The sequence below is a fragment of the Rhodnius prolixus genome, unplaced genomic scaffold (assembly GCF_049639745.1).
Source record: "Rhodnius prolixus isolate KJV_2025 unplaced genomic scaffold, Rpr scaffold_3, whole genome shotgun sequence".
NCBI lineage: Eukaryota > Metazoa > Arthropoda > Insecta > Hemiptera > Reduviidae > Rhodnius > Rhodnius prolixus.
Genome location: NW_027411603.1, coordinates 51,268,855 through 51,290,800, shown reverse-complemented (window position 1 = coordinate 51,290,800; position 21,946 = coordinate 51,268,855). Strand labels below are relative to the sequence as shown.

At 32.6% G+C, this 21,946-nt stretch overlaps 2 protein-coding genes and 1 long non-coding RNA gene across 6 annotated transcripts; 2 read left to right on the top strand and 1 right to left on the bottom strand.

Annotated features, from left to right (window-relative positions):
* Nucleotides 1-460: 460 nt before the first annotated feature.
* Nucleotides 461-2,130, top strand: LOC141453419 (uncharacterized). The gene is made up of 3 exons (XR_012457984.1): nucleotides 461-588; nucleotides 671-1,103; nucleotides 1,204-2,130. It is a non-coding gene; the product is annotated as an uncharacterized lncRNA (long non-coding RNA).
* Nucleotides 2,131-6,915: 4,785 nt separating this feature from the next.
* mRpL14 (mitochondrial ribosomal protein L14) lies at nucleotides 6,916-7,611 on the top strand. Its single transcript, XM_074126633.1, has 2 exons — nucleotides 6,916-7,209; nucleotides 7,290-7,611. Exons 1-2 carry the CDS (start codon nucleotides 7,041-7,043, stop codon nucleotides 7,541-7,543), a joined length of 423 nt encoding a protein of 140 aa, XP_073982734.1. The 5' UTR covers nucleotides 6,916-7,040; the 3' UTR covers nucleotides 7,544-7,611.
* A 2,096-nt stretch (nucleotides 7,612-9,707) lies between these two features.
* LOC141453415 (G patch domain-containing protein 2-like) lies at nucleotides 9,708-21,945 on the bottom strand. Of its 4 annotated transcripts, none has more exons than XM_074126628.1 (12): nucleotides 21,839-21,945; nucleotides 18,998-19,159; nucleotides 17,981-18,075; nucleotides 16,936-17,078; nucleotides 16,175-16,330; nucleotides 15,892-16,085; nucleotides 15,120-15,244; nucleotides 14,759-14,970; nucleotides 13,026-13,154; nucleotides 11,893-11,996; nucleotides 11,247-11,359; nucleotides 9,708-11,169 (listed from the first exon to the last, which is right to left on the bottom strand). In XM_074126628.1, the coding sequence occupies exons 2-11, from the start codon at nucleotides 19,125-19,127 to the stop codon at nucleotides 11,247-11,249; spliced, it is 1,401 nt and encodes a 466-aa protein (XP_073982729.1). In that variant the 5' UTR covers nucleotides 19,128-19,159; nucleotides 21,839-21,945; the 3' UTR covers nucleotides 9,708-11,169. The 4 variants fall into 4 exon arrangements, with proteins under 4 accessions (XP_073982729.1, XP_073982730.1, XP_073982728.1 ...); XM_074126629.1 differs by having other exon boundaries at nucleotides 16,175-16,300; nucleotides 21,654-21,868; XM_074126627.1 differs by having other exon boundaries at nucleotides 21,654-21,867.
* Between the last annotated feature and the right edge of the window lies 1 nt (nucleotide 21,946).

Below are 21,946 nucleotides of genomic sequence, written 5' to 3'. Positions count from 1 at the left end.
TTATTTCATCTAGGGTACCACACTCGTCACTTTCTTATTTTTCTTTTTATGATGTTATGATAACAAATAAATTGAAAGCAACATTTATTGAAAGTCATTAATAATTAGATGATTAGATTAGATTAGATGGTAGATGGGACGGGACCTATACCCCAAGGCACCGCAGCCACAGAAGACTTAATTAATAATTAAGTAATTACTTACAGAAAATACTAGACTGTAGTTGTAATCAAAGAGAATAACCTCTTTACTGAATCGTGTTTACAGTTTGTAAAGATTTCCTCAAAATTGGCTCAAACAATTTTCATTCAACTTGCTGTGCTTAAGTGTGTAGTTCTAGAACTATTATTTGTAACCTTTTCAACAGAAAAATTCGATGAAGGGCAGTTCTAGAAAAAAAAACATCAGTGGCCCCCTCCTAATGAGCTGTTTTCCTATAATGTGCAGTCCAATCGTTTGTACAGTTTTAAGGACATACTGCATTGTTGCTAAAAAATTAATTTTGGAGAAAATTCCTGAGCCAGAAGTAGCTCAATAGATTGTTTACTTTCTCTAAAATAGCTCAAATTAGGCTTTTCTGTAAACATCGTACGTACAATGATTTCTGTTTAGTCATGATTGCGTACAAATTAATTTATAACTTATTATTGTATCATTTTTTTCCCCCCAGGTAGTTTATGTTGGCTGCCTCTGTTAAATTTTAGGTTATAACTTGTGCAATGTTGGTAAGAATGAAATATAATTCAAGATGTGCTGCAAAATTTGTGAATTAGAACCTCAAGAATAATAATTAGTGAAGGACATGTGAAAAAGTTCGTACCACATTTTCAATCTTAAATGTTTGACAATCGGTGAGATTGTAAAAAATACAAAATTATGAACTTACATATGTGAAATCAATTCTACAATCAATAAAATTAAGAAACAATTTTAGCCTTTATTAAAATTATAAATGTTTACAGCCGAGTAAGCTGTTTGGTAAAATAGTATAAATAAATGCATCTGAAATTAGTGAAAGTGAATTGTGGCGCAATGACCCTGATAGTTGTGCCGCAGTTTGAAGAAAGCTCCGGTTGCTTCACTCAACTTCTTCCAACGATCAAGTAAGTTTTTTTCCTTTTTCTCTTTTCTTTTAAGTATTTAATTTATTATATTTACAAAAGTTTCAATCATATTTTTACATATCAGTTTGTAATCTTTTAGATTATGTGCAGGTATTTGATTAAATGTAGCAATCTACTAGAATGATTGCATCAAAACAGTGCATGCTGACATCAAATTGGTATTGTGCAATTCAAATGACACTTGTCTCATAAAGTGATGAAAGATTGATTACAAGATTGACTGAATTTCAAACCATTTTTTTTTTGTTTTGTTTAGGTAAGTTTCTAGCTCATTTTAATTGATTATGTAAAAAAAATGGTCATACGACTTTCAACAACTCAATTTCTCGAGGTTCCAGCTGATACATTTATTAAAACTTTTATTTTAAAATATATTTACAGCGAGAGTGTTGCCGGAGGGTAGATTGTGAATAACAAATAAATTACAAAAAAAAAATAAAAATATATTTAACTGTTGTTAATATTATTATCCTCATAGTAAAACTGTACATTTCACAGAAATGACAGTTTAATGAGAACCTTTTCCTTTAGCTTCTAAGATTTCCATAAAAAAGTTTAAATTTGTATAATACTAAAAGAAGATCACACTTTAAAAAACTAATCACTCGTTCCTCGCAAAGAATTGGTAAAAACAGTCTTTTTTCTTGTCTAAGAAAATCAAAAGATGTACATATTTTGTTGCAATATTTCTTTTGCAATCAGATAAAAAAAAAATATCGGACAGTACAGAGCGAATTTCCAGGGTGTTCTAATGTCAATAACACTCACTGAACACAGTAATAAATAAACGTCGTACAAAAATACTTAAATATATCAAAAGAATCTTCTAGATTTGACGATCTAAATTCTATTCTACGACACTATTGATTAGAATAACCATTTTTATTTCGAGAATCATGAGTTTTTCTTTCTAAATTGTAAACAACAGGAATAACAATGATCCAAACGTTAGCACGTTCTAGAACATAACAGTATTACGTGACTATAAATCAGCGAGTAATCTAATTCCAGCCGACAGACGTATTGCTCTGGCGATTCGTTGAAATTTCTCTGTTGTAGCATAGTCGGTCGATCTCTTCTGCAAGAAATTACTTCTTCAGAGTGTGCTGAATTAAAACTTCGTTGACGTAACTTCAATAGTTATGAGTTAAAGACATCCAAGACGTAGACGAAAATTTGAAGAGTTGTCCAAGGAAATGAGAAGCCGTCAAAACAGGTGACCATTGTTCTTAAAAAAAAAAAACGAGCATAGTCAAAAGAATGAATAGCCCAATAATTTGAGCTTAGAATTTTAACCTAGCAACGAGCAACATGAATTATGTTATTTTCTGTATCTCTTTCAAATGCCAAAATGGTTGTTTCAAAATGGATGGTTCCAAAATAATTGTTTACCAGCTTTACGGTATCGCTCAGATGAGGTGGAAGTAGTTTCAGATAAAGGGAGTTCATGGAATCAAATTAATTATTTGAGTAATTTAAGGTGCATCCACTTTTGAGGTCACTGTTACCTAGAGAGCTTTTTTCATAACAGTGTTCTCTTGTTAGCGATAACACTGTCCATCACTGGACAATAAGCTGTAAGTAGCTACTAGAAACAGAAAAGCTAAGAAAAATTGTTTAATATTATTATTATAAAAACTAATTAAATAATTTTATCATTATATAGTTTTTGTAACGTTTCAATCAAGTCAAATAGTTACCAAGAGAGGAGAGAGTTGTTCCTTAAGCTGACTCGCTAACACCCACGGAAAATAACCCAACTGTAAACAAACTTACACTTTTTAAAGCTTTTTTATTAAAACTGTCCGGTAGGACAGTTGTATAAGGGTTGATCGTCAAAAACTGCACGAAAAAGCGTAACGTTGAAAAACACCCAACTTTGACAATTTTTTTCTCTTTTTCTATAAAAGATAAAATTCCCAAATTTTCTTTAAAATATAGGGCAAACCCTCCTTTATAACTGTAATTTTTTTGCAACCCCCCAGACCTAATAGATTTTGAGAAAAAAGTTGCCGAAAATGAGCAAAAACGGCATTTTCAGAAATTGTTGTTGTTCTTGTTGTTGTTGTTGTTGTTGTTGTTGTTGTTGTTGTTGTTGTTGTTGTTACCTTTTTTGTAAACTACGTAGCGCCTAAACGCGAGAACCGATTTTCATGAATGAGGTGACATTCGATTCGGAATTTTATGTAGATGTGCCTTTTGGGGGTCTCGACGCTGTACACCGAATGGGAGAGGAGTTAGCCCCCTTTATGTAAGGCCCCCTTCAAAATTATTATTACTAATTACTCTGTAAATCTTAGCCCGATTTTGATAAAATTTGGTAGGATGATAGAGTTAGGGCTCCCCTACGTAACATTAAAGCGGCGATCTGCTCTTACACTAGTTAAGGGGAAGTATAGCAATCGTTTCAAATTATCGACAAGTGAACTGATTTTCATGAATGAAGTGTCATTCGAATCGAAATTTTGTATAGATTTGCACTTTAAAAGTCTCGTCGCTATGCCTCATATGGAGGGGAGTTTGCCCCACCCAAGTAAGGCCGTTTCTAAAACTATTATTACCAATATTTCTATAACGCTTTGTCCGATTTTGATAAAATTTAGCACGAAGAAGTGATTAAAGCTCCTCTATATGGCTGTGAAGTGCCATCATGCTCTTACACCTACTAAGAGGAAGTACTGCAATCGTTAAAATTATCAATGGGTGAACCTATTTACATTAATGAATTGTCGTTCGATTAAAAATCTTTGCCTCTTTGCCTTTTATGGAGAAGTACTGTAATCGCCCGTTTATTTTTCTTACTTCTCTTAAAAGGAAGGTCTGAAATCGCAGTTTAAATTTGCTTTTTACGTACAAATACCTTCCTATTTTATATAAAAAGGCTTTCTCAAAAAAATTGTTATTGAGGATGGTTTGGGGACCGCAACTATAATCATTCTTTAAAAAGATCTCTCCAGTGGTAGTTACGGTTCCTACTTAACACCTTATCAGGTTATAATGATAGAATTGCTTATTCCAAATTTAAAAAAAACAGTAAAGCAGATATGTAACTTAGCAAAATAGACAAAAATGAAAATCTATCCAAAAGGTACAAAAATCTCCTTAACAAAAACTTACAGTTTAAAAAGTTAAGTATAAGGGTTGATTAAACGCCAAAAGGTACACAAATCAGCAAGTACCCAACATTTCATTCAAGCTTAGTTGATATAATTTAAGTAATTTTGCTGCATTAACTTTTCCTTCACATTTTTTAGAATTTATTAGATGTCACATACCCTTATGCTGGCCATTTTCATCTACAAAATATTTGTTCAAGTAGCACACCATTTAACTTAGATTGACTGTAATATCTATTTATCTATAATAATCAAACTATTAATCACTGGTGAAAAAGAAAACGTTATAAAAAATAAAAAAATATGAGGCTAAAAAATTCATAAACTTTTTTAAAAATTGCTTACACCAACATACATCAATGATTTTATTTATTTTTATTTTTAAATAAAAATCGTCGGTTTAAGTTCATTCTGCGATTAAAGTAATTGTTATTTTATGTAGTAGTCAATCTGGCTTTATCGTAAATAATATAGTTTTCTTCAATTACATTCTCAATCTAGGTGTTCTTCCCACAATGTTGTGTATATGTAATATAAAATAAATAAGATATGCATATTTTTAGGACAGCTAATTATTCCAGTATTTTACTATAAGTAAAATTAGGGAGACTAAATTAAATTACAATTGAGAAATGAATAAATAATGTTGAATAATCTACTTGTTATTAACTGTGTGTTATTTGTCCTCACGAATATTTCGGTAAGACGAATTCAAGACTGAAATATTGCTTTAAATCCTCCGTGATTCAAATTTAAACAGTAGCCGACTCTAAATTTGTCTTTTTCTAATTTAACATGCATGTATATGTGACAACTTCAGAATCAGAAGAATAATTTGGAATAGAGTTAAAATAAAGTACCTATTTATACGAAGATATAATATACATTTTATCACAATTATAACTATTATGAATGAACTGGCCAGCATAAGGGTATGTGACATCTAATAAATTCTAAAAAATGTGAAGGAAAAGTTAATGCAGCAAAATTACTTAAATTATATCAACTAAGCTTGAATGAAATGTTGGGTACTTGCTGATTTGTGTACCTTTTGGCGTTTAATCAACCCTTATACTTAACTTTTTAAACTGTAAGTTTTTGTTAAGGAGATTTTATATGAAGAAATCATTTTAAAAATTTAAGTTGTCTGCAGATCGAATAATTTAAAACCACTGCCCAGAAATCTTATTACACTTTTGAAAATGTAGTTAAGTTCTTTGTACTTTAGATAACGTAGTTGATTTTATTTTTCATAGTAGGTATGTTTTTATATTTATTCTGCACGAAATAGTTCTGATAATGGATGAAAATCAGAAATAGGGTTTAAAAGATTAAATTAATCAATCAGCTAACTTATTCTGTAGTTGTGGAATAAGGGTGATCAGCTTCAGTTCAGTTCTTGACTGACATAACTGCTGATTAGCAACGTTTTAACGGAGGCTTTCAATGTGGACATGTTCGCTGGCACGATCCCTGGTTTAACATTCAATAGGTGTTTGACACCGTCTGGCCGTACTTCACAGCCTGATAGAGAACAATTTCTCTCTACACATTATTAAAACTATCCACTCACTTCTAAACAATAGGAAATTTCTGATTGATTTTTACTCTTTCATTGACCTAACATTGTACACTCTTTAAATCGTCGCCTCGTCCTAAAGGTGCTAAATGACCTTGTACACTGGACGAACATCGTTAACTTGGACACTTTATCATGAAGATTAGATAGCATATAACTGGTCTGGCGCAATAGCAGCGATAGATATGCAACTAGTAAGTATTGAAGAGTGACGATGCCCGAGGAAATTTTTAAAACTCCAGCATGGTTCCCTACAGTTTTTACAGTGTGACGAGATGTAAAAAAGGGTGTGTAATGCTGAAGCAATAGTTTGACTATTGGGTCAAATAGTTAGTTGCTCATATCTCTCTGCAGGCCCTATTATATATTTTGTTACTGTTGTGATTTTCAGTGTGTTGTTAGACCGGGATGCCCAGATCCCTTAAGAAGTGGCTAGTCCACTACCCCCTGCGGAATTAATGGTTATTTTTTCGCATGTAAAACCTAAAGTTAAGAAGAGAAAAGGTAAACTTCATTCCCTAGATTCTGTCGGGACTCCAATAAGAGAATAAGTTGTTCCTGCACCAGACATATCAAATTCAACATCGCCTCCCAACAATTAAGCAAAATCATTTTCTAAGGTTGGTGATATCTCCCTGCTGTATATCTTAAGTATTTAGACAACTTTAAAATAAACAGAATTTTAACTGCTTAAATTTCTTCCTTTTTCCAAAATTTTCACTAATTCTTGAGACAAATTATATTTAAAGGAACATTCTGATGAACTACAGTTACAAACTCGCTGGAAACAATTTTACTTCCTCAATTCGACTAAATTTGGTTACATTTTGAAGGAAAGATGAAATTTTGTTAGTTTTAATGATGGATAGGTTGAAAGTGAAATCTTCCTAATGAAAAATTAAAAAAAAATACTATGGAACTTCGATTTGAGATTTAAAAAGATAATTTAGTCTAAAAATATTAACTTTCACTACTGCAGTTCATTGAAGAACGTATTTAAGCGCTATATATTGCATTAAAATAGTACTAACTCTTGGTAAAAAGGACAGCGCATGCTGTCTAGCGGCTAATTTTAGTACTTTTTTTGAGATGTATTATTTGCTTCTATAACAATACTATAAACTTCCTCAAGTGGTTATTTTTATTCCAGTGGATTATTATTTAAATAGTGCATTATTTATATATTTAAACAAATAGTAGTTAATTATATTCTAAAATACTATGTTATCTATAATAAGACATTTTCATACATCCATACCTAGGCAGCATATTATTAAAATGTCTAGGCTTAGAGTGGTTGATAATAGTGAAATAGGTAAGCTAGCGATGGCCGAAGGTAAACCACCAAAATGTATACATGTTTACAACAAAACAGGTGTAGGAACAATAGGTAAGTAAACAAATTTACTATTTTACTAATATTCTTGATTACTGCAATTCGATCTGAATGCTCTTTCTGTGGCCTCACAGGTGATAAAGTGTTAGTCGCAATTCGTGGTGAGAAAAGGAAAGGTATTCTTGTTGGAGTAAAGAAACATCAACCAGCGAATGTGCCTAAATTCGATACAAACAATATTGTTCTGATTGATGACAACGGCACACCACTTGGCACCAGGATTCATGTACCAATCCCGCATATTCTAAGGACAATTCTAAAAGAGAAAACTATACCTAAAAAAACTGATTTTACTAAACTACTGTCTATTGCTGCTAGATATGTGTGATATTTTGTTGTGATTAGAATCAATAGCTAAAAATTGCAAATTTTCTATATTAAATAAGTTTTAAATTATTCTAGTTTTTGTTTAACTCCATAGATTTATTTTTTAAGGAGGGGCCCATTGAAAGATAGAACTAAATCTTCTGATACGTTAACGAAAACTGGGATGATTACATCCAATTTAGATAGAGCGTACAGGAGAAGCTTGATGGTAAGTAGGAAACCTGAGTAAACGCAAAACCGTAGCTTACTCTCTTGAGACATATCAACGATCTGCCTTTTTTTTTAAAAAAAAAAAAACTTGCTGAAAACAGTGTCCCATAGCTAAAATGTATCTTTTGTAACTCAAATTATCGGATACAATTTTCTTAAATAACAAAGAGGTATTTTTCGGTTTGGATTACTCTAAACCAAAAGCTTCTTTGGGTTTTATTAAACCTTCATTAGTGAAAATTTCAACAAAACGTTTTCAGCTTTTCAATTTGGTATCTTAGATCGCGGCTTCGCAGGCCAGCTCATTTCTCGAAATCCTGTTTGTTACGACAGCTAGAAGACAAATAGCTACGAGGGTCGTTTGAAAAGTCCGTGCAAAGTCAGAGAGATAGCACCACTGGCGCGTATCGAGGTTATGTTTAGTTAGTAGCATCTCTTGGAAGAACACACACCAAGTTTCAGCCAGATCGGTCTATTTCTTTGTGTTTGGCATTCGTTTGAATCGAGGAAGTCGAGTGATTTTCAAAAAATGGACGAAAAAGAATTTCGTGTGTTGATTAAACACTACTTTATGAAAGGCAAAACGCCTCAGGAGACTAAAGAGAAGCTTGATAAACATTATGGTGACTCTGCACCTTCGATTAGAACAGTTTATAAGTGGTTTCAAAATTTTCGGAGTGGCCATATGGGCACAAGTGACGCTGAACGTTCTGGACGCCCTGTTGAGGTTACTACTCCAGAAATCATTGATAAAATCCATGATATGGTGATGGATGACAGAAGAGTGAAGGTGCGTGAGATTGCTAGTGCTGTGGGCATCTCGAATGAATGGTACATAATATTTTGCGTCAACATTTGGACATGACAAAGCTATCCGCAAGATGGGAGCCGCGGTTGCTCACGCTTGACCAAAAACGAAATCGGGTGAAGTGTTGCAAGGACGGTTTGCAGCTGTTCCAGAAGAATCCGCAGGACTTTAAGTGTCGTTTCGTCACTGTGGATCACCCTCGGACTACTATTTGTTCCCCAATATGAAGAAATGGCTGGCGGGAAAAAGATTTTATTCAAACGAGGAGGTGATGGCAGAAACGAATGGCTATTTTTCAGACTTGGACAAATCCTATTATTCGGAAGGGATCAACAAACTAGAGCAGCGTTGGACGAAGTGTATAAGCCTAAAAGGAGACTATGTTGAAAAATAAAAAAGGTTTACCCCCAAAAATTAAGTAGTTTTTATTTTTGCACGGACTTTTCAAACGACCCTCGTATATCTAGAACATTCACAGAAAACTTTGGAATGTATACACCATGATTTGAAACTTTAGTACATCTTGATAGTGCTACTACAATTGGTACTATCTTTACATCGTTTATTCTTTAGTTGGAAAAATAATGAATATTGTGAACGAATAATTGTTGGAAATATTGAATAATTAGAAAAAGCAACAAAGTAAAACAGATACACAAGTAATATTTTTTTTAACTCCCAAAACAATACGTTCTTGAGAAAATTTAAAGTGAAACTAATCACCCAATAATATTGAATTAGGTTTGACACAGAAAACAAATTCAATATCTGCGATTAGTAATAATAAAATAACGGTATAATTCTATTACTAATTTTTAATTCTACTATAGATATCTCTACCAACTTTACAGAATCTCCAGGAGCTAACAAGTTCTAATTTCTCAGCTTCCTAGGCTACAAAATTTCACAGCATTCTCACTCAATTTTAACCGTAAGTATGCTGCATCTTACCAACAACAAACAAATCCAATCCAAGGGTGTCAAAACTTCTTCAATATGTTGTGGAAACTAAAAACTGGGTAACTTAATTATTCCTGCGTAAATCACTGTGCTTAAAGGGTTCTCAAGTTTCCAATCTTCGCCATTATTCCTTGAAGATATTTGTATTCATTTGTTTTAAATCAAAGAAAAAACAAAACAAAAACAATTCTTTAAAAGATTCTCTTTAATTGCAAAAGAGTTTATATTCATTATAATATACAGCTCTAAATATGACAGAAGGAAAACTACTGCCCAAAAGTACGAGTGAATCATATCAACGCAGACATATTTATTTTATTTTTTTGTACTTAATAAAATTTTCTAAGTGCTAGTTGGTTCATTGTAAACAAACTTGTACGACAAACACAATTACAAATAAAATAGTGCCGCAATAAATAGAAATGAAAAAAGACGATGTTAACACAATTACGAGAGGAGGGAAACGTATATTTCATTAAAGAAAATTGACCCTTTCTCAGTTTTCACTAGAAAAGAACCTCACGAATTCATTTATAGGCAGAGAAGAAGTGTTGCAAAATATTCAATAATGCAAATAGACATGTTGTACGGAATAATTCAAATTGAATACGAATAAAAAGCCCAGGAAGGGGAATATAACTACGTATCCGAGAGTTATGGGGTTACCAGTGAAATTAGAATAGATCAGAAGTCGCGGAATCGAGTAAGTGCTGCCAAACAATGGAACTTCTAAATTAGCAACACTTCAGGACGGCAAAACATGAGGACGTAGACCAACACAAGTGGGCCCGCCCCTTACTTCACTTACCGACAGAAGTCGGTTGACTCAAAGGCCTACAAAACGGACTTTTCCGGTGTAAATCGAAATAGAAAAAAAAAAAAACTGTAGGCAGTTTGTTTAAAAAACTGTTCCACTGTTTTCTAAATATTTAACGAAGAAAAATACAAGTTGTGTAATTGTGTAGCAAAAAAGAGTTATAATTTATAGTGAAGAACCATGGAAGACGTTCAACCATTATTAACTAGAATTCAAAATTAAATAATATACTGTTCGATTGTAATAATCTTCTCAATGTATGAGTCAAATTCATTCATTTAACAGATAGTTTTGTGTTTTCTAATGAATGTCCTAGAATCCATACTTAGTTAAGAATCAATGTTATGAACGCAATATTTTTGTTTATAATTTAGTGAAAAAAATCGACAATAAATCGTCTCGTTTACCATCAATAAAACAAATTCAATTCCCCCTGGAAAAATGAGTTAATCTAGAGATAAACGTCGTAAAGAAAATACACGAAACTAACTGTTAAGAGATTGAATTCAACTTATTTATCTCCTAACTTACTTTAAACAGTAATACAAAACGTAAAATTTACAGAAGAGAAATAAATACGGTTCACGCAGGCGGTAAATTCAGTATATCGTCTAGTCAATTTCTACTTATAATGGCACACAACAAACAGGAAAATAAAGAAATAAAATAATAATTAACTGCCTCCTTTGAATTTAACAAAACAAACAAAATAAAATATTAAGATTTTTTGTAGTCTATTCACACATCAATAAAACATAAACACAACCTTCTTGAGTATCTTGATCAAAAAAGGGATGGAATCTTCACATTTTTCACAAAATAATATTAAAATCTGTAAAATAAAAATAATAACCTTATTAAATTATAATATTATAATTAATAGAAAGCCAACTGAACATTAAAACTTACCTAACTAGATTTATGTCCTGTATATCTTTGTGGTTTGTACGATGCATCACCCATAATTACGTCATTACCAACTAGTCCTTTTAATACTAATTCTGTTTCACCCATTTCTACATCTGAAATACATACTACACATTAAAAAAAACATGAAAACAAAACAAAAAATCGCGGAACAATTTTCGCCAAGAAATGAAAAACCAGAGTGCTGTGACACATAGGTTGCGGAATTCTGCTTGAGGAATATGTCAGGATATAAGTCATTTTTCTAATCTAATCTAAGAGAGGAAGTGACGCCATCATGTTAAATTTTCGAAATTAAGTTTTGACTGTTGATGGCGACCCTCTAACTCCTCTTACTGGTGAGAGATCAACTCGATATATCTGTCCCATCTTCTATTGGGTTTCAATCGGATAAACAAGGCAGTCAAAGCGAAATTACTACCTGCCTTGTACTAGAGAAACACTCTTTCAACACAATGTCGAGTATTAAACTGATTAACAGATGATGGCACCATTAATATGAACGAACGTTCGACAAGAGAGATCCAACTGGTCTTCCCAAGATCTCATCGATTTATTACCCTAAGCTCATTGAATCGATCTAAGAAACAAAAAAATTATAGCACTTTCAAAAACTATTTTTATTTACCTGTAGTAACATTCTGCGTATTGGGCGGAGTTCTACGCCTTCTCTTAATGTCTCCCAGACTGCTGAATCTGGTCATTGCTACAGGCTCACCGCGCACGGTATTGCTGAAATTAAATTCAGTACATTAGAAACCAAAGTTAATGGGTTGCTGCTACTGACTAATCCATCGTTTTAATAGCCATTTTTACGGAGCTCTAAATCACAAGAGAAAATAAGCGTTCACACTTCAAACACGTTTTAAGTGATTACTATTTAATACGTTCAGGAAGAAGCTACCTAAATTACAGTTTCAGAAATGACATATTAAAAACTTGGCTTTTTACAATCAAAACGATTTTAACTTATTTTAAGTTCATCTTCAGTTTGAAATCAGGGCAGTAGAAATAAGTCACATGAACGATATAATAAGCATATTCAACGTTACGCTTTCCGAGAAGATTTGGACGATCAACCCTTAGACATCTGTTCTAAAGGGCAGTTTTAATTCTGTTAGATTTGAATAAGATTTTGGAAAACAAAAATGTTTTACATAAAAAAAAAAAACTTCTTTTGTTTAAATCCTGCTTGATAAAGGAAACTTTGAACTTAATACACCATTCTCGCCATACAGCCAACTTCAAAGCTTATTCCTTCCTAGGATATTTGATCTTAACAATGTAACTTCCTATCCACAAGTATCTTTGTTAATTAAATCTTCAACAGGTTTCAGGGCATAGACATCATTAGAAAAGATGCTGTCTTCGTATCTAAACGGCGCACTCAAATTTTTGTACAGCGAGATGAACAGCTCATCTCTTTCTTTCTTATAAAGTGGGCATTCCAAGACGACATGTTTAAAATCTTCTTCCTCCTTACACTTTTCGCACAACGGAGTAGCTCAACATCAGTTACAAGTGTGCTTCTTCATACTGCCACCTCGGAATCCAGAACATTGAAAACTATCCTCCTCAACTAACTTCACCGCCTATTTGCCTTCCTTTCTCCACTTAATTCTATGAACGTGACTATTAAATCTTCACTTAAATTTACTAAGCAATTAAGCTCCAAGTTAGTGTTACTGAAAGGGTCTAACACAGGCTGAAAGATTTGTTACACTAAATAAAATTCCTACAAGTTTAGAAAAGTAGGTTTACCTAGTTTTAGTGAGTATTGGACAGGTTAACCCTCGGTGACGATGATGTTCAGATAGTTGCATATCTAATGAATAGAGATCGGCTAGATGTCCTAATTGGTGGCGTTCGTACTCCTTCATAGGATGTAATCTGCAACATAGAAATGCACAATTTAAACAATAATTTCAGACAAATCAATGATAATCCAATCTGCACCCGAGCGAAAAACAAAATTATTCCTTGGCTTTTTGAGAACTGGTTTTTGATAACAAATTCGATGAAAACGCGAAATCGAAAATTTGGAATGATTGCATAGTTCCCTTACCTGGTGAAAAAGAGAATTAAAAAATGGCTTGTAGAAAAAGGACCGTCAGTAAGAATGTCTATGAGTTATAATATAGTATCTCATATAAATATGCTTGTGCTTACATACTGGGGAAATAAGACGCGTTGATTTAGAAGAAAATATTCTCTTGCTACAAGAATACGTACACTGAACGTAGTATGGTCAGAGAGTCAGTGGAGGGTAGGACAGATAGCAATGCTTTTTGGGAGGCATGCATTAAGGATGCGATCCCTTAATTCACCTAAGAATTTTTTGCATCATGTATCTATAATGTTCGTTAAAATTTAAAAATATCTACTTCATCCAATCATATCTACAGGAAAAAAAATCTACAACAAAAAGTTTGTTTCTTGATAGACGACGTACTAATAATATTAAAAAACTAACACATTTATAAGTTATACAACTAAAAGATAAAAAAAACATTTAAATTAGAAACTACAAGTGTACCACACTGTAAAAACACCATCCTACAAAATAAAAACGAAGAAAATAAAATAACGAAGTATAATCTCTATAAAGAAACAAAAAAAAAAAATAATAAAAAAATAATAAATTGTGATCAGAGCCAGCAAAACACGCAGATGGAAGATAACAAACCAATGGTTATTAAGTTGGATCTAACCTACCTTGAAGACCTGGCCGCGCAAATGACTGTGGAAAAATCAAGGTAATTGCGAAAAGATTGTGGTTTTTCATTCTGAGACTGAGATTAGCGCTACAATAAGCTTCTTTTAGCTTCAATTTCTGGGGGAAAAAACGCCCCCATGTTCTAATCTACAACTAGAAATTGTGTATTATTCAACCGGATAAATGGTTTTGAGGAACAATGAATTCGAAAAAATGATTTTTAGAAAAAAAAAAAAAATGATCTGTTACAGTCTATTGTAAACGTTGATAGTAACTTGGACCGGTATTGTAAATCTTGGAATACTCGAGATTTTCATACGTAATCAAGAAACTCAATAATGATTTGGGGAATATTGAGGTGTGGGTCAATCAATAAATAAATAACACAAATTTTGATTCATTTCTCCAACGCCCAAATCTATTACCATCTTCAGGGTGGTGTAAAATTTATGGAGGTTAACTTTAAGCTAAATCATCATCATAACTGTTGAACTTCCTCTGCCGGCTCTGATCTTGAGAATCTAACATGCACTGGAGGGGGAGTTGGAATGCTAACTGCTAATTTTTGTGTTTTATTTAAAAAACATATTTTCCAAAAGAAACTACCTAAAATTTTTATTTTTCTGCATAAATTTCAAGGCAATATTTAAGGAGACGGACAATACCTAATTTAAAAAAAAAAAAGACGGAAATGAAAACCAAACTAAAAAAACAAAATTTACCTACAATCAATCCAGAAGCAAATGTAGATAGAAACATTTAAAAGGGTGCTTCTTACTTGGATGGCAGAGTATTGTAGCCGAGCCTTTGAAATGTTTCTCTCTTAAAGACTGGAGTACTAAGTAGAGTAAATGACCTGAGCTGTGATTTAGCTGGATCCTGTAGGAAACGTGAGAGTTTCTCGTTGGCCGACGTGAGTACAGTGAAGCTAGCCTTATCACTTCTTACCCTTCTTCGACCGCCGCGGATTTCACGTCCAACTCGTCCCAGCTGGAAATTAAGAAGAAAAAAAACAATATTTAGTGTAAATATGTCGTAATAGAAAATATCATTGAAGAGCATGAGAAAGTAAAAAAAGTATTTTTTTTTAATTGTCGAAAAGTCCAAAAAAAAAAAAAAATAATTATGCAAAGAAATACCAGAGGTAAAGTAAAAGGTTGATCATCATCCAATCCATCACCTCTGTCTGAATCATCCCAGACACCTCGGCTGAATCCACCACTGGCACCTCCATCTCCTACCCAATCGCTTTGTTCATCGTCACCTGCAAACAAATCATTTAATTCTATTTAATACTATACAATATCTATTAAGATCAAGTTAATATCGAAAATAATTCCTTGAAGACACAAAAGATGCCGACCATGGATGAAGAACTATGAGTTCGGTTCATGTTTAACGCTTCTAATATAAGGGAACAATTTTGGCAGCTGGAATACGGCAAGAAACTGTTCGTCTGTTCGCGGTCAAGAGATACCTGTTCTGGGCTTCAGAACCTTTTTCTAAATTTTTTTTATAGATTACTCATCCTAACAGATTCTATAACTACAGTACCTATCACTTTTTTGAATTGAAATTATTTTTAGGGTAGTTCTGACGCACTCTCTTGTAGTTTAATGATGTCATTTTAGTCTACTGTAGGGTTTAAAAACTGTGCAATGTTGTAAGAAGTAAATATATTTCATGAATTTGGAAGTAGGTAGAAAATGTATGGGTTACACCACGTTGAGAATCGTAAAAAGAGAAGGTTATGAGAGACTTTTCTTGTTCTGGACATCTCGAAACAAGTATTTCAGAATCGAAAATCAATAAGATGCCATACTTTCTCTTAGGAGGGATCTCAGATTGTAATAAAAGGGTTATTATAGCATGAAGTAGTACCATAAATAAGTAAAATTTTCTTTTGTTTACCTTCTCTTCCTTCATCATTTGTATAGATGCCTGTATCGCTTTCTGAACTGGACAGTGAAGAACTACTGTGTGGATGCTGGGCTTCATCCCTAATACTCAATCTCGTCAGAGCTAATACTGTCTTCTGTGGAGGATCCGTCATACTACGAGCACTTCGCTTCCTTTTGCCTATGCTAATTCCACCGCTCATATACCTAAAAAAAACAAAAAAATTGAATTCCGCTTCAGCCGACTAATCGGCAAAAAACTATTAAAAAAAAAGAATCCAACAAATTATCCTAACCTATTCTCACAGTTAGCTGAATGTTTCAAGATCCTCTTCTTCTTGCCAGTGGCAGCTACATATCCAGGGCCGCGTGAAGATGAAGCCGACGACATTTCCACAGCCATTCTCTTTAACTTCCTCTTCCTGCGCAACACTTTGAATAAACCCCTGGACCTGGTTACATAACATGCAAAGACCATCATCCATCACACGGCACATTTCTCAGGTCAGTTGCTTTTTTTTTAAATTTCTTTTGTTGATTTTCCAAAACTCTTAATATTTTTTCATATTATTAAGATTGATCAATCACTATTTTTTTGTGTAACTAATTATTCGGCTACAGAGTGAAATAATAACAAAATCATTGATCTTTAACACGACTTTCTTTTTATTCAATTCTTACCAACATTACACAGTTAGTAACCGTATATCACAATGAAATGTAACTTAATCGGAAAGCTTACCCTAACCTTTTTTCCAAGATCTACCCTAAACCGAATTTTTCTAGAAAATAAAGAAAATAAACCAACGTTTTTAGTAACAGGTGCCAACTTTTATAAGTTGGTTAACCTAACCTTTTAGTTAACTTTTCGTAAATGGTGCTAAATAAACAGAGACAAGAGAAGCTCAGAATAATCGATAAAAATATCTACAGCCAATGGATATCGATATTTGCCCGATAAAACCCATTTATTGCTTTATGTACTATCAATTTTTTAATTAAATTTTATTTAAATGATGCTGTATTCATATTTAGTTATGAAAATTACATCACTTACCGCCTCGTTGTTGGACGAACCGGTGAGAAATTTTCATTTATTGAATCCGAATCTATTACTGGAAACACTGATGATAACCTATGATGTTGTAAGTTATAGAAACTAGTTTTTAGTTGCATTCCACTGACTTCATCACTGTCACTCTAAAAAAGAAATATAGTAATTAATAAAGTATAAAAATATAAATAAATTAAATTTTAAAAACATTATATTAGACCGTTAACGGCCTGGGAGTCCTCTAGCCTTACACTGCAACAACACCAAGAAACCTTTGGATTAATTTATGCAAATAAATGGACGTCCATCAATTTTCCCGGAAACTGCCGAAGTATTCCTCATCATCCAACGCCCAGTGAGCTACAGTTAAGACACTATGCGTTTCTCTCCACACCGCAAAGGCCTACAGCAATTGCTGGATAAAGATTTCTAAGCATGTAAAAAATATGATTTGAAATTGAATATCCTAAGATCAACAGCGATTTTAGTTGCCACAGCAGCAGGTTTTCTCACTGCTTTTTTAAAGCCAAGTGTATTATACTTCGATCATGGTATAAGACAAGTTTTTAGGTATTATTTCACCATATATTTCAAGAGAAAATAGAAGACCTTCATGTACCTTACAGGAGAAGAATCTCCAAGCTTATGAATTTGTGATTGGTTCGGTTAACCCACAATAACTCTTCCTCATTACAAAGATGAGCTTGAGATCGCGTTAATAAAATGACGTGAGTAAGGAGATTAATATTTCTTAAAATCGCCTTTAAAAAGAATAATCTGTTCCTCAGCATGTTTTCTTCTCGTTTCCAGGTAATTTTCTTTTGAAGAATGACAATGCAAGATCACCACAGACTGTCTGGCAATAAGTCTGCGTTCTTTCAGGCTCCCATTTATTTCTCAATTTTTTTGGGGGGTAAATATAAACATATTAAATAAAATCTAAATCTAGGAACAGGAATTGTGTTACTCTTCTCAAACCTCTAACTATTGAGGAGCCTAACTTAGAACAATAATTAAACATATCAAAACACAAAATCCAAATATTAACCTGATGAAGACTGGACATCCCGACGTCTCTGCATAATTCCCATTCTCCCATACTGCTGCTTGATTCGCCGCTGCGTTTATTGTTCCAAGTGTAAGCTGTAACAACAAATGATAGTTTAGTTTTTTAAAACTTAAGTTATCAAAATAAACTAATGACTTAAAAAAAAAAATCAAATTAAACGTAAATAAAAAGCGAATAGAATATTTGGCAAATATTAAGTCATTTTTCAAAAACTTTTTTCTTCATTTCAGAGTTTCTTTGGAAGTTGAATATAGTGTAGGTCTCGAGAATGTACAATTTCAGTAACAAATATAGTAGAACTAATGGCAGATGAAGCATTTACAACGTAAAATTTTTTTGGTTAACATATGATCAATGATAAAAATATGATAATAATTTTCTATCAAATGTCAAAATTCTGATCGGCCTTTAAGTTTCAACCGATGATTACTGAACTGTTCTTTCTAGGACACTCAAAGGATTATTCTGGATGGCAAAGATCAGAGATAGCCTGCATAGACCTGTCAAGAAGAAGAGGAAACGGCGCTGCACGTATTGTGTCAGTGCCAACAGTAGGTACGGCTCAGAGATTCAGCTCCTCGGAGAAGAAAATCCTTTATGCTTGCCCAGAAGTTCCTAACCAAACTTCCAACACAGCAGACAAAACCACCTAGAAGAGGTGTTCCAATTAGTAGGCCCTCTGGGTGGTGATAGGGAATGCTTTCTGGCCAATCCTCGTGAAATCTTAACTGATCTTCTTGTCTCCAAACATGCGAGCTCTCTACAAGACCTAATTCACACATTGGAGTAAATCTGTTACAATACCTATTTCATTACCAAGTCAAAACAAACGTTTCTGAACATTTAGAAAACTGAACATGTTTTAGAACTGTTCACCTAACATAAATGAAAACATTTTCTTAATTTTATTTCGTAACCATGAAGTGTAAGATAGTATTGGTCTGGCCAATCAATTATGTATATAATCCCCAAAAAAATAGAAAAGGAAATACTCACGTAAACTGCCTGTAGATCTGGTTCTCCTGCGAACTCCAGGAGGACGTTTTTGTATAACTACTGGCGGGGAATCCTCTTCCATACTCCTAAAACCATTCCAGCTTGGAAACGGTTTCAGCACTCTTTCCATCACATCATTGTTTTAATCTTTAATCAGCCTTCCTAATTAAATAAATTACTGAATTAAAACCTAAACATAGTATGACAAATTAACTTAAAAGAAACAATTTATACTTTAAAATTTATCAGAACCATTAAAAAATTAATGAAAGTTTAATCGATAAAGTCAACAGTCGAACAGAATTGTATTCATCACAAACTCTCTCTCATTAATAATTTTAGTACTAAATACATTTTACAATCTAAGTAATGAAAGTAATAATCAAGATGTTCATTTCTTCAATAACAGAATGATAGGACATAATATCCTACTCTAAAAAAAAAAAAAGAAAAAAAAGTCTTTGTAGAAGTTTAAAAAAACTCTCAGTACTTTGCAAGATAAACAAAATAATTTTCTATAAAAATTGACGCACAAACTTCTCTCAAGACTACGTTGCAGAGAATGCATTTTTTTTTTTGCATTTATTAACAAATTTATTGTCATTCATTGCATTTTTTTTTCTTTTAACCCCATTGAGTATTCAAAGTAAAATACTTAATTAAAACAAATTTAATCGTGAGAACAATTAAACTATTTTAACATAGTTCTATAGAAATTATATAATGTTTTGCTTAAAAAAAATGTTGTTGACCTAGTAAAGAAAATTTCTTATAGTTTTATTCACTTCATTATTCCTACTTAGCAGGCTTTTCGTTCTTATTTTTGACAGGTTTTCGTCTTTCATCCTAAACAAGAAGTTGAATTTTAAACAGTAGAAGCAGTTGAACTTCACTTACAAAGCTTTATCACGCATTTATCCAAGGCTTTCATCACTGAATGAGTTGACCTGAAGTCGAAACTCTTAAAACTACAGACAAATCAAAGGTGGGTGAAAGTTCGTAACCGATCAGAAGTATGGAAAACGTGCGAGCTATGGTGAATAAAATCACGGCCAGTGACCATTTTGGGTTTTGAATGGGGAACTTGGTCTCGCGGAATCGTGAACTACTTTTATAGGTAGGAAAATTTCTTGATGGTCAAAGAGTTTTGCAGTGATAACTAAATTTGATTTGTTTAAGATTGGCTGTACGAGAATCTAACCAAAATCTAACTGCAACCTAAAAAATGTGTTGGTTAACAGATTTTAAGCGAAAGAAAAGTATTAAATGGGACTGAGTGAGTGCTTAAACTATCTCTAAAAGCCCTGAGTACATAAAGTGAAGCATAGAAGTATTGGTGCAGGTTTTATTAAACAGGGTTACCCGCAGGAAAGGAAGCATCTCTAAGTGGCTAGACCGATAGTTTGGTTAGCTTCCAACAGATAATTCCACTACAACTTGTTCGGATACAATTGCTTAAAGGGCAATTCTTCGTAATATTATTTAAAAAAAAATGATTTACCCAATTCTAAAATTACTGCAGCAGACTCAATATTAATAAACAATAAGTAGTTTGGTTTTAGTAAAGGAATATCTATGTATTAGATATTTCATCCTAGCAAAACCATGCTAATCCAGCGTTCAAAGTGTACTGTCAAGTTTATTGATTTGATAAAAGGCATTCTGATATGCATGAGTTAATGTATCTATTACGGCAATTAAGAGATATTCTTTTGTAATTCTTTAAATTACACTCTTGACGATCCCAATTTGTTAACCTAAATCAAGAAAAATCTATAAAACAATGTGAAAAAGAAAGTTTACCGCAGGAACTTGGAACAGTAAAGAATTGAAATAGTTAAGACCATTTTCTTGCTTCATTTGGTAGAACTCAAAACTGAGTTAAGCCAAGATTGATTTTTCCTTTTTAAAATAACAATTACTGAAATTTTGCTACAGATTTAACGTCTTACTACCATCTAAAATTGAAATAGCACCTCCTTCCTACAATACCATAAACAATAAACTTGAAAGACCTTAAACCCAATAATATTCTAAATATACAAAGAAAGAAAAATTTTACAAGAAACCACCATAATCGAATTTCTTACACATATGACACATACTCTTAATTTCGATAAACAATAAGAACTTTTCAAAATTAGTTTTGGTTTAAATATAAATATTGTAATCTATAACCTATATATAAAAAAAAAAGCTTCCAAATCATACAAAATAATGAATCAAGCAAATATGAACCATATTTCTTTGTAATTTGAAATAAAATCTGAGCAAGTTTGCTACAGCTAGGGAAAACCAGCTTAAAAAAACTAAACAAAAGCGTTTTGAAAACATATTCATCTAGCCATAATGAAAATCAATACATAGTATCCTAAAAACTTCCTTCTAGCCACAAGATTTGTAAAAAGTTTAGCCGAAAATTATGTTAAAATTTACAAAACGTTTACATATAGAAGATTTTAAAATATTCATCGAAGTATAATGAGGAAAAATATAAGAATTGAACTTATCATTAATTTTTTTTTATTTTTAGGTTAGAACTTCTATTTATCACTAAGACTTGGAGTAAAAGCTGTATAGCAAGGAATTTAATTGATAAGATACAATATTTATTTATGAATTAACATTCTTCTATATAGAAATGGATATTACTCACCTTTCATAGATTTATTTAAAAAAAAAGAACAAAAACACTAATAATAACTGTAAATTGGACAGGAAAATGTTTTTAAATAAACAAAAAACACCTTTTTTTCCAAAAAAATTTCAAACTAAATTCAATAAAGTAACTTATTTAAAGTGAAAAAAACGAACTGGGTGGTGTGGAAATCAGCCACTCACCTCTGCTAGTAGAACAGATGTTGTAAATAGAGGAACACTAAATAATTGGAGAGTTCCAGCCAATCAGTATAGAGTATGGGAATCCCGCGAAAATAACAGCTGTACTGA